General features: G+C 62.9%; 1 protein-coding gene across 3 annotated transcripts in view; it reads left to right on the top strand.

The window, feature by feature from the left end:
• The window catches only part of SBNO2 (strawberry notch homolog 2), a 43,926-nt gene that overhangs the window by 22,338 nt on the left and 8,932 nt on the right, over positions 1-12,656 (top strand). For all 3 annotated transcript variants that reach the window (XM_070045361.1, XM_070045362.1, XM_070045363.1), the window contains exons 5-13: positions 7,339-7,500; positions 8,677-8,760; positions 9,052-9,148; positions 9,476-9,630; positions 9,737-9,870; positions 9,951-10,041; positions 10,140-10,283; positions 11,870-11,987; positions 12,272-12,377. In XM_070045361.1, coding sequence (XP_069901462.1) covers positions 7,339-7,500; positions 8,677-8,760; positions 9,052-9,148; positions 9,476-9,630; positions 9,737-9,870; positions 9,951-10,041; positions 10,140-10,283; positions 11,870-11,987; positions 12,272-12,377 — 1,091 coding nt within the window. The remainder of the gene's footprint in view (positions 1-7,338; positions 7,501-8,676; positions 8,761-9,051; positions 9,149-9,475; positions 9,631-9,736; positions 9,871-9,950; positions 10,042-10,139; positions 10,284-11,869; positions 11,988-12,271; positions 12,378-12,656) is intronic.

Raw genomic sequence — 12,656 nt, forward strand, 5'->3', positions numbered from 1 at the left:
GCTAGGAGGGCTGTTTGGGGCCTTGTTGGAGTCGGGGTTGGGGGGTGCCCAGCCTTCCAAATGCCCCCCGAGGCGTTGTGCCTCCAGCTCTTGCTGCCCCTGCCCCTCCAGGCCTTCCCCTGGGTTCTCCCCACCCTGGTTTCTCTGGGGTCCTGGCTGCAGGAGTGGCTGCCCCGCCCTCCTTCACTGCCCCCCAGTGCCGAGCCCCGCTGCAGCCCCCGGGATCAGGTGCTGCCCTGACCCCTCCTCCCAAGGCCCCCTGGACCCTCACGTCTCAGCCGGGCCCCGGGGAGGGGGAGGGCTCTTTTTGGTGAGCTGAGACCCCCTCACGCAGTCGCAGTTGGCAGGGCAGGCGTGCGCCCTGAGGGTCCCTCCAGGCATCTCAGGTGGGCCCCGCGTCCGCCCGATAAGGACACTTTCTGTCTGCCAGCCCCAGCTTCTGGGAAGCAGGATGAGGTCACAGCTCAGAAAAGTGCTTTGCAAACTCTGGGCAGCTCCCCACACGGAGAGGGGTCGGCGACATCCTCTGCTCCGCGAACAGATTTCCACAGGGTCAGAGGCTTGGCCTACCCCGCCAGCAGGCTCCTGGCGATTTCTGGCGCTGACAGGGCGCGGTGGGGGGCCGCTTCCCATGGGAAGCCCCTGGGTCACGCGGGGCCACGGCCAAGGTCCCCCGTCCTGGGGTCCGCACTCCCTCCGCAGGCTCCAGGGGAGGGTCCATCATGCTTCTCACAGCTCCTGGGGCCCCAGGCGTCCTGGGCTTGTGGCTGTGTCACCCCACCTCTTCCTCCGTCTCCACGTGGTCTTCTCCTCTCTGTCTGTGTCCAGACCTCCCTCTTGTAAGGGCACCGGCCGTCGGCTTAGGGCCCGCCCTGCTCCAGTGCGACCACATCTTAGCCGACTACATCTGCAGTGACCCCATTTCCAAAGGAGGTCCCGACATGGGCCGCGCCCACCCCTCTGTGGCCAGCCCGGGGGCAGCCTAGGGACCAGCGAGCGTCCTGTTGGCCGGGCAGCCCCACGGATCGGACGCGCCGGCCAGACGGCCGACCAGCCATCTGGTGATGAGATACAGGGGGCAGAGAGTCCGAGTTTAGAAACTGCTGGCAACCTGACCAGTTTCCTGCTGCTGAAACCCAATCACAAAAAGTTTGTGCTTGTTCTTTGTGGGTTTTCTTTTCAAGTCCGTTTCCTAGTAAGTCTTTTTAAAATTGAGACAAAATCACACACCTTAAAATTCATCCTTCTAATGTGTATTCACAGGGTTTTACAACCACCACCTTTATGTAATTCTAGAACGTTCCATCACCCCAAAAGGAAGCCCCATCCCCATCAGCGGTCACTCCCTCACCTCCTTCCCAGCCCCTGACAGCCAGGAACCCACTCCCTGTCTCTATGGATCTGCCTGTTCTGGACATTTCCCACCAGTGGAATCACACAACGTGGGTCCTTCTGTGTCTGGCTTCTCTCACTGAGCATCGTGTTCTCAGGGTCCATCCACGTTGTAGTGAGTGTCGAGGCTTCACCCCTTTACGTGGCCGAGTGATGCTCCTGTGTGTGGAGGGACCATGTGGTGTTTGTCCGTCATCCGCTGGTGGACACTTAGGTTGTGTCCACCTTTGGCTGCTGTGGACGTGCGTCTCCATTGCCTCTGGTGGGCACCTGGCAGTGGAATCAGGGTCATGGGGTGACTATGACTGTTTTCCGAGGATGCTGCCCCGTTTCGCGCCCCCACCGGCCGTGTAGGGGCTCTGATTTCTCCAGCTCCTCCCCACACTGGTCCCTGCTGGCTTTGTGGGTCCAGCCGTCCGGGCGGGTGTGAAGTGTGTCCCGCTGGTTTCGGGTTGCATTTCCCCGTTGCCTGACAGTTTGAGTGTCCTTCTTCCCCTTGTTGCCATTTGTATACATTCCTCACCTGCGGCAGTGGCCGCTGGCCATGTTCCCCCCACTTCCTCTGCCGGCTGTGGGCTGGAGACAGGTGAGGGCTGCAGCATTGGGCCGAGGTCTCCCTGACCCCAGGGACCCTCCCCAGTCAGAGCTCTGGGGTGCTGGGCAACCGCAGGGAGGCCCATGGGCCCGCTTGCTCCTCTCGGCCGTGGATCCGCACAGAACCGTCCTGGAATGGGGGTGATGGAAAGAAACAAGCAGGACGGGCACCAGGCCTCAGGGCTTTGTGCCCCCCGCCACTGGCCCTGTCTGCGTCCTGCCCTCTGTTCTGGGCTGCGGGTTGCAGGGGCTGACGCAACAGGGAAGAGCAGCGTTTTGGGCACAGCCAGGCCGCTTGCCAAGGCTGGAGGAGGGAGAGCAGGGCGGGGCCTGGGGCCCCATGGGGACGGCCCTCCAGGTGTGGCCACAGCACAGGCAAAGGCCCTGGGGCGGGCCCTGTGAGGCACTGGAGGCGGGCTCTGGGACAGTGAAGGTCCAGGCTGAGGAGCTGAGGGCAGGCCCAGGAGGGCGTGGGGGGCACGGAAGGGGCAGCCAGCCTAGGTTTCCTCCCTGCGATGCAGGGGCCTCTGAACCTCGAGTCACTGCTGTGGGCATCCCAGGGACAGCCGTGGTCCCTGCCAGGCCCAGCTGGGCACATGCTCTGGGGGGACAGTGGTCTGGGGGAAACTGAGGCCGGGGCCAGGAGAGCGCCCGGGGCAGGCAGGGGGCGAGCCAGTGGCAGCCCGCGGGCGTTGTTGACAGCCGTCTGTGGTAGATTCCGCCCCGTTCAGTAATTCTCCGCGCTTTGCCAGTAATCGTCCTGACTTACCAGGCAGGCATCATTTCCTGAAAGTCAGCCGGCCTTAGGGGAAGTAGGCGCAGGCGGTGACTAAACCAACATGCAAATGCGGCCGGGCGGGCTGAGGGCTGAGGGCCGGCGGGCTGAGCCGCCCGTGGTCATGAGGCAGCTGCTCCCACCGCTTCCTCGGGACCCGGCGGCCACCATGTCCCAGCTGCGCTTCTGGCTGCAGTTTGCAGCCCTCGGCAAGGTAACCCTGGGCTCCTGCCTTGCGAGGGGGGCCGGGCTGGGAGGGCCCGTGGGAACCGCCCGGAACAGCCGGGCTGGGGGCGGGGGGGAGGGCTCCCCCAGCCTGCTCCGTCTGTCTGTTTTTGGCAGCGAGGATGACCCCGCTGGAGTTTTCCGAGCAGAGCCACGTGGAATGTGGGGACAGCCAAGGAGGGCAGGGGGCTGCAGGGGGCTGAAGCCGTCCCACCTGGAGTCTTGTGGGCACTCCGTGTCCTGGGATGGTGGCAGTGGCTCTGTGGGGCATGGTTTGAGACGGGCTCTGATTGGACAGGCAGGCTCGGTCCCCATCCCTCCGTCTCTCTGTCCCGCTGTCCCTCCTCAGGGCCCCTGCCCAGGACCAGTGAGAGGACCTGTGTCCGAAGAATGTTTCTGGGGTCACTTTCCTGGCTGGGAGGGGGTGCTGAGCAGACCCAGAGCCGGGTCCAGTCTGGGGGCCATCCTGTCCCAGCCTGCTGGGCGGTGGCAGAGATGAGGTGGGGGGGGGTCACTGCATGGGCAGCTCCTCGCTGGTCCAGGGTCCCCGACATGCTGAGAGGCAGTAAGCACAGTGGGCAACCCTGTGCCCTCCTGGCCCCCCAGAACTGTCGGGGTAACCAGCCAGCTCCCCCGCATTGGGGCCTGCAGTGGGAAGAGCGGGGGCAGGGGGGCCTGGGATCCCGGAGGAGTTCCAGGTGGGGACGCAGGTCGGGAGGTGAGCCCGGGGACGGGTGGACACAGGCTGCCGGGTTGGGGGCTCTGGTGAGGGCCTGGGAGCTGCGGCCCTGCCCTGACTGGGCCCCTGGGGACCCAGGGAAGGTGATTCTGGGTTTGGGTCATCTTGGAGGTCTCCTGTGGCTGCTGGGAGTCAGGTCCCAACACTGGCAGGCAGCCCACCAGGGGGGTCCACTCTCACTTCCATCCAGCCACCCGCCCTCCACGGTGGGGAGGGGGAGGGACCTCGGGAGCCCCACCCCCACCCCCTGGGGACCCAAGTGAGGCCCACCTCCCTTTGCCCCCAAGGATCCAGGGGCCCCCAGACGATGCCAGCTGCCCATCAGGGCATCTGGTGGAGACGGTGTCCACAGACTGGGGAGAGAGCACCCACTTTCTTAATAAATTATATTTTTTAGAGCAGTTTTAGATTTACAGAGAGACTGTGAATCAGTTCAGAGGGACCCTGTGTGCCCACGACCAGCCCCTTGGCACCGCCCACGTCCCAGCTGATGGGCCCGTGTTCATACGTTGTCCTCAGGGCCCCAGAGTCCACGCTTCCCCACGTCGCCTCTGCCCCAGTAACACTGTGGCACCAGGACCCCCAGGCTGTGCCGGTGTCGCCCGCTCTCCTGGGGTGGGCTGGGGCCCTGGGCAGTCGTGGGGAGCCCGGCCTGGGACTCCTGAAGGACGTCCCCAGTTTGAGTTTGTCTGGTGTTTTCTCATGGTTGCACTGGGGCCATGGGTTCCCCGGGGGAGAACTCAGAGGGGAGGTGCCCTTCCCAACCATCACCCCAGGGGTCTCTGCTGCTGAACTTGACCTGACCTCCTGGCTCCTCCACGGGGGGCTTCTTCACCTGCACGCTGTCCTCCTGGGAAGGGTCTCTGTGCTCAGCCCTCACACAGGGTGGCCCCCGAGCGCCCCTTTCAGCCCCTGCCTCTGCCATCTTCGGGGCTGGCCCCTGAGGTCCCGCCCAGCTCCCTGCCCACTGCCCAGTGACTGTTTCACCTTTGGGAAGCAGGCCCACCTCTCAGGGCTCCAGGGTCATCGTCACCCTGACCAGGCTCGGCGGCGCTCGCTGGGAGGGCCACGCTGGTCCCAGAGGGACTTTAGCAAAGACAGCTTTCCCCGACTGTACGCGGACCCCACCCCAGCCAGCCTTCGGAGTCTCTGGGGGTCACTACCCCATGTCACTTCATGGGGTCCGGGCGGCCAGCTTCTGCAGCCCACCCTTCCCTGGCATTGTCCACCAGACTCGGGATGTGCCACCTCTGATCCCAGCTGACCGGGGGTGGGGTAGGGAGCAGGCCTCAGGGGCAGCAGAGCCAGACCCACTGCCGCCGCCTCAGTGTCCCCCGAGATGGATGCTCTGGCCTGTTGAGTCGCCGGGCTCTCGCATGGGGGTGCAGCGTGCCCCAAGGAGCATCATGGAGCACCTGTTCCCTGCTCTGGGGTTGGCATCCCCCTCTTGCTTCTTCCCAGGCTGCTGAGCTGGTCCTGCTAGGCACTGTCTGCCACGCCCCCATCTCCTCGCCTGGACTTGCCCAGTCGCCAGGTCCTGCAGCTGCAGGCGGTGGGGGGAGGTTGGGGTCTGCCCCCCTTCCGTGGGACCAGCCCTCCTTGCAAACCGCCGGAGCCAGGGCACCCTGGGCAGTGGGAGGCGTCCACAGGGGGCCCCCAGCCTTATACCAGCTGAGCGGGCCCCACCCCTTCCTGCCAGGCCCGCTGTCCTTTTCGCACAGTGCTCTCAAGCCTGCCTGTTGGGGGCTGTGCACGCACCAGCATCTGAGCACGGGGTCCTGGGGAAGCTGGACAGTGTTGCCTGGAGGCCCCTGCACCCCAGGGCATGGGGGCCTGATTCCCATGCAGATCAGTCGGAGGGGAGCCCCAGAAACACGGCCCTTGAGGGGTCGTGGGGCAGGACTGGGAACTGGCTGAGATCAGGGGCCTGTTCTCGGTTACCTGGGACTGCGGAGACCTGCCCTCCACCCCCAGAAGCCAGCTCAGCTGTGGCCTCCAGGCCCGAACTGGTCACATCGGGTGGACCCTAGGCCCAGGCCCACCCTTCCTCCCCAGAGTCCACTGATCTGAGCCCCTGGGGCCCCGAGACCCCCACTGGTCAGCCCTGCCCACCCTCCTGGCCTTCTCTCACTGGTTAGTGGGACACCACACCCTCTGTCCCAGCCCGCCCCGCCGTGGCCTTCCAACAGCCCTGATGGGCCGAGATGTGTGAACAGTACACGGGGCTGGGGGCTCCCAGACGGCCGCTCTCCCTCCTCCTTGGCCCCTGCCCTGCTTGGGAAATGCTCCCGTTGATGGGCACGTTGAGGCCACAGCCCACCTGGCTCCACCCATGGCAGGCAGGAGGGGGTGGGGGGTTCCCTCCCTGGGGGGCTCGGCTGAGGGCTGCCCCGCATCTGAGCCTGGAGGGGCTGAGGGAGGTGGGGGGCCTGCACCTTCCCCAGCTCTGGGCACGGGGAGCTGTGCTGCACTGCCCTCCCCAGGTGGCAGGCGGTGTGGGCACCGTGACCCAGCGGGCACCGCAGGGGACGCTGGACCAGAAGCCCCAAGGGGCTGTCTCTGCATGTCCCCATGTCCAGCACAGGCCAGGCACACTCAGGAGCTCCATGCCTGTGACCAGGGCTGGGAGGGAGGGGGGCCGGTATGGGACCCCCCTGCGCTGCACCTGATTCCCTTTGTTTATTTATTTTTATTTATTTATTTTGGCTGCGTTGGGTCTTCGTTGCGGCACGCAGGCTTCTCTCTAGTTGTGATGTGCTGGTTTTCTCTCTCTAGTTGTGGTGTGCGGGCTCCAGGGCGCGTGGGCTCTGTAGTTTGCGGCATGCGGGCTCTCTAGTTAAGGCGCACAAGCTCAGTAGTTGTGGCGTGCGGGCTCAGTTCCCCACCCAGGGATCGAATCCCCGTCCCCTGCATTGGAAGGCGGATTGTTTACCACTGGACCACCAGGGAAGTCCCCCGATTCCCTTTAAATTTAGGTTTAGAAACTGCAGCCTCCACAGCAGCAGATGTCTCCTGAAGCTGTGGCGGTCCGTGCGTCCTGGCATCCCTACACCGGTGTCACCTCTTCCATGGGGATGGGCCAGGGCAGGCACGGGGTGTCCGTCACCTTCTCCCAGTGTCCTCTGAGTAGAGTCCAGCGCAGCGCCTGTGGGGTCTGGTTTCTCTCACCTCCACTTGCCTTTTTCCTTTTTTCTTTTCAAACAGCTTTATTGATACAGTTCACATATTGTAAAACTGACCCATTTGAATTGCATAATTCAGTGTTTCCAGTGCATTCACAGAGTCGGGCAACCATCACCTCTGTTTAGTTCCAGAACATTCTCATGGCCCCAAAGAGAAGCCCCGTCCCCATCAGCAGTCACCCCACACCCTCCCCAGTCCCTGACAACCAGGAACCCCCTCTGTCCCTTTGGATCTGCCTGTTCTGGATGTTTCCCATCAGTGGAATCACACACCGTGTGTCCTTCTGTGTCTGGCTTCTCTCACTGGGCGTCGTGTTCTCAGGGTCCATCCACGCTGTAGCGAGTGTCAGTGCGTCACCCCTTTCTGTGGCAGAGCAGCATCCACTGTGTGGCTGGGCCTCACAGCTGCCCTCACCCGGCCTGTCTTGCAGGACTCCTCGTACCTCGATGACCTCTCCAATGCCTCCATCTTCTCCTCGTCCGTGGACTCCCTCTCAGACATCGCAGACACACCTGACTTCCTGCCCGCCGACAGCCTCAGCCAGGTGCCCACCATCTGGGACGTGAGCACTGGCCCCTCCACCCACGACAAGGTCAGTGTGCCCCATCCTCGGCCGAACAGACACAGAGGAGGGTGTGGCTCGAGGGTGCTCATGTCTCCCATGTAGGCCAGAAGATGCAGGGGCTCCCCAGGGGGAAGAGGGGCTCCGGGGAGCCCGGCATACACTAGTGGACACTGGTGGGCATATGCCTAGATGCCCTGACGGGTTCAGTGCCCATGAAACCCCCGGGCCCTCGGGAAGCGTCTGGGCCCAGTCTGGGGCTGGCAGGGGGATACGAAGTGCCCAGAGTAGGTGCAGCAGGCGACCCAGGCCCGTCCTCGCCTCGCCAGGGCCCTCCTACCGGTTCCCAGCCTCCCGGGAACCTGAGGCCCAGGCGGGCAGCTGAAACGCCACGCCCACTGCTGCTGCGGCCAGCCCTGCCTGCGGGAACCTGAGTCAGCCTTCCAGGAACCTGCGTCTGCAGCTGTTTGTTTGTTTTCGTTAATTCAAAAAAAAAAGGGAGAGGGAATTGAGAGTAGGTTTCAGACCTCCCTGTGCCTCATTTCCATTTTATTTTCATTTCAAAAAAACTTTGTGTTTTTTTTCCTTTCAGTTTTATTGAGATGTGATTGACAGACAGCAGTAAGTTTAAAGTGTACATACAGAATGGTGATTTGACTTGCATACATCATGAAATGATGACAAGTCAGTGAACATCCATAGTCTCATGTAGATACAGAATTAAAGAAATAGAGGGAATTCCCTGGCGGTCCAGTGGTTAGGACTCGGCACTTTCACTGCTGAGGGCGTGAATTCAGTCCCTGGTCAGGGAACTAAGATCCCACAAGCCACACAGTGTGCCCAAAAAAAAAAAAAAAAAAAAAAAAAAAAAATTAAAGAAGTAAAAACCGTATTTTTTCTTTGTGCCGAGAACCCCTAGGGTTTACTTTAAGAACTTTCATATATAACATACAGCAGTGTAAATTCTATTTATCGTGTTGTACGTCGCATTCCTAGTATCTATTTATCTAGTATTTTATGTATCCCAAGTACTTATGTATCTATCAAATCTAGGTGGGCGGGCAACAGGAAGGAGGCCAGTGGCCAGCTGAGGGGCTTGAGGACCACAAGGCGAGCCCCCCTGGAGGCCGGGGGGCCCATAGAGGCACTTCCTCCCCACCTGTGGCCTGCAGTCTCATGCCTACTCTCCCTGCCTCTCCCCTCCAGCTGTTCCTGCCCAGCGGGCCATTTACAGGCCTTGAGGACCCTGTGTCCTCTCTCTCCAGCACCCCACTTCTCGTCAGCTACCAGGTGAGCCAGGCCCCTTCCCTACCCCTGCCCATCCCTCCTGGGGACCAGGGAGGGTCACTCACTCAGGCTCCTGCTGTATGCGGGCCCTGGGCCGGCTTAGAAGCATGGTCTGACCATTATACAGATGGGGAAACTGAGGTCCCAGGGAGGCACCATGCTAGGAGGGGGGACCTCTCCCTATTGCCCCAAGTCACTGGGCTGGCTGGTGGACCAGGCTCCTGATCCGGGCAGGGAGGCTGGCGTGGTGCAGGGGACAGTACTGTCCCCAGCATGACAGCACCTTGCCCTCAGTCTCAGAGTCACCCCGAGGAGGACGACGAAGCTGAGGAGGATGAGGCAGAGGAGCTGGGCCACGCGGAGACCTACGCCGACTACGTGCCATCCAAGTGTGAGTGTGCTGTGGGAAAAGACCCCCAGCAGCGACCACCGGGCTGCACAGCCTCACGGGGTCTGCGTCCTCCGGCCAGGGGCGCCCATCCCCGGGGTCCCTGAAGGTCCCAGGGCCCCTTAAACTGCCAAGGCAGGTGTGGGAGCTGTGGGCGGGCTCCGGAGGGGCGGTTCTGTAATCGGGGTTGTGCTCCTCACTCGGCACATAGGCGGAGGGGGCAGTGGAGAGGTCAGCCGCCTTCCTGCTCTGCATCGATGGGCCACGCCCCCAACCCTGTCCAGACCACGCCCCTGACCTGCCTCCCCCTCCCACCCCATGCCCCTCTAGCCAAGCTTGGGAAGCAGCACCCAGACCGCGTGGTGGAGACCAGCACTCTGTCCAGCGTTCCGCCGCCGGACATCACCTACACCCTCGCCCTGGCCTCCTCCGACAGCGGAGCCCTTTCCGCCTTGCAGCTAGAGGCCATCACCTACGCCTGCCAGGTGATCCCAGGGTCTCCAGGCAGGTCTGCGTCCGGCGTGAGGGGGTCTCAGTGCCCACCCTGACCCTGCCGCACGCTGACCCCCGTCTCCTCCCCCTCTCCCGCAGCAACACGAGGTCCTGCTCCCCGGTGGGCAGCGCGCGGGCTTCCTTATCGGCGATGGCGCAGGCGTGGGCAAGGGCCGCACGGTGGCCGGCATCATCCTGGAGAACTACCTGCGGGGCAGAAAGAAGGCCTTGTGGTGAGCTGTCCCTCCCTGGGCATGGGGTGGGCCGGCAGGTGGGCAGGGGGTTCCTGAAGCCTACTGGCCCGCACCCGCAGGTTCAGCGTCTCCAATGATCTCAAGTACGATGCGGAGCGCGACCTTCGGGACATCGCCGCCCCTGGCATCGCGGTGCACGCGCTGAGCAAGGTGGGTGGCCCGCAGCCCCTCGCCTGGTAGGGGTGGGGGTCCCGGAGCGCGGGCGTGGCTATGCCCCGGCGCGCACCGATGCCTGGCCCTCTCCCCAGATCAAGTACGGCGACAACACTACCTCAGAGGGCGTCCTCTTTGCCACCTACTCCGCCCTGATCGGGGAGAGCCAGGCAGGCGGGCAGCACCGCACGCGCATCCGGCAGATCCTGGAGTGGTGTGGGGAGGCCTTCGATGGCGTGGTATCCTGGCCGTGATGCGGGGGCGGGGCCGAGCGCAGGGGGCCGGGAGGGGCGGAGCCGAGTGCAGGGGGCCGGGAGACCTTGGTCCTGGCCGGTGCCGGAGGGTGCGGAAGCGCGGGAGGAATTCCCGGAAGGGAGGGCCTGGTGGCGCAGGCTCGCCCTCAGGGACAGCTGTTACCCGCCCTTGGCCGTCTGGCTCAGCCTCCTGGCTCCAGCTGGCCAGACCCGTAACCACAGGGTCGGGGTGGTGTTTGCTGCGACACCGCGGGCGGCGGGGCCGGAGGTCTGGGGGTGCAGAGCACTTCCTCCCCCGTCCTTGTCCGGCCCCCAAGCTGGTCCCACCCAGGCTCCGTCGGGGCGGGGCGGGAGGCAGTCCAGGAGAGCCAGAGCACAGCTGGGCCAGAGGCCCCGCTGCTCTAGCTCTGCCAGCTGCTGTGGGTCCCAGGCCCTTCCTGACTGGGCCGAAGCCCCAGGCATCTCCCTCCTTTGCTTTTCAGCCTGAGATCACTTTCTTTTTGCTCCCACCAAACTGTAGGAAACAAAGCATAGGAGAGTCCACCAGGGACTGCCCTGGTGGTCCAGTGGTTAGGACTCCCTGCTTCCGATGCAGGGGGCACGGGTTTGATACCTGGTCGGGGAACTGAGATTCCGCAAGCTGCCTGGTGTGGCCAAAAAAAAAAAAAGAATGTCCATCAAGCTGTAGGAAGAAGAAGTTTAGGGGACTATAAGCTAGAGTCTGATGTGTATCTGGTGTTAACGTTTTCTTGTTTCACACATTCCTCTTACCAGTAACAGCCTTCAGGCCAACCCCCCTCGGCCTTCTCCCCCGCTGCTCCCCCCCTCCACACACACACACACACACACACACACACACACACAGAGGGGCCACAGCTTCCCCTGCGGATTTCTGCAGGGGCCCTTAGAGGACCCTCGGGCTCTATCTCCCTGGGATTCACCCTTGTTCTCAGAAGTGGGGTGAGTGCACTTTCCCGAAGCTCCCCTCGCTCCCTCCGATGAGACAAGGCCTGTGGGCCCTCTGTTCACGAGGCATAGTCTGTTTAGAGCTCCCATGAGCCAGAAGAAGCAGCAGGATTACTGATGCTTCTGGGCGCCCGGTGTCAGGTGACACCTCAGCTCAGCAACAGCAGCATAAAAAAACAGCAATGTTAACCTCACACCTCGGGGGCGGCCACATGGCATCGGGCTAACCTCACTCGCGTTTCCGCTGATCCTCCGTCGAACCCCTGTACATACGTGTGGACACGTGCGCGTGCGTGTGGCACTCACACCTTGCCTTTCAGGTAGGTTCGTGACAGACATACTTGTCTGTAACTTGCGCTTTTTCCCTTGAAAACATTAAGAACTTTCTGTGTCTTTCAATTCCTGTCCACGTTGTTCGGGGCCTAGAGGCTGTTTCCCTCTGGCTTTGGTGGCCTCACACACCCCAAGGACCACACCCCGTGGCCAGATCCCCCCAGGCACCTTCCAGAGTTCCCCCCAACCAGGAAGGGACCACCTAGGGTGTCGTGGTGGGTCTGTGGGGCGGCCCGCCTTCCAGCACAGTCCTTAACCCACGCCCACCCCAGATTGTGTTTGACGAGTGCCACAAAGCCAAGAACGCCAGCTCCACCAAGATGGGCAAGGCCGTGCTGGACCTGCAGAACAAGCTGCCCCTGGCCAGGGTGGTCTACGCCAGCGCCACAGGTGAGGGGCCTGGTCATCGACGAGCGAGCGATGCCTGCCCTGGCGCAGCTGTGTGTGGGAGAGAGTTGGGGGGGGGGGCGTCTGGTCTGCAGCCCAGCTCCTGCCAGGCCCTGTTCTCAGACACCAACCCCTGTCAGGGGCCTCCCTTCTGCCAGCTGGCCGTGGGCACTTTCCCGAGAGCCTCAGGTCCCCATTCCTGGCCCTCGTGCCATTTCTGGGGCCACACCTGAGGCCCCCAACCTTCCCAGGTCGGAGGAGCTGACGGTGGCTCCCCCTTCCCCCAGGTGCCTCTGAGCCCCGGAACATGATCTACATGAGCCGCCTGGGTATCTGGGGCGAGGGCACACCGTTCCGGACCTTCGAGGAATTTCTGCATGCCATCGAGAAGAGGTGTGCGCTTTACCCCGTGCCCATCCCCCACATGATGGGAGCGGGGGCCAGGTGTCACGCTCACCCCTGCCCATGCTCCTCTGGCAGCCAGAGAGATCTTAAAATGCAAATCCTATCCTTCCTCTGCCTAGTACTTCCCATCGGTCTCAGGGCGAAAGGGCCTCCCCCCCACTTTTCCTGCTCCCGTGCAGGCCCCTCCTTGGTCCAGGCAGACTACCTTCTGTGTGTTTCCAAGGCCCACCAGGCCCTTGGTGACCACAGGGCCTTTGCAAGTGCTCT

Source organism: Globicephala melas, chromosome 3 (genome assembly GCF_963455315.2).
Source record: "Globicephala melas chromosome 3, mGloMel1.2, whole genome shotgun sequence".
NCBI classification, from domain to species: Eukaryota; Metazoa; Chordata; class Mammalia; order Artiodactyla; family Delphinidae; genus Globicephala; species Globicephala melas.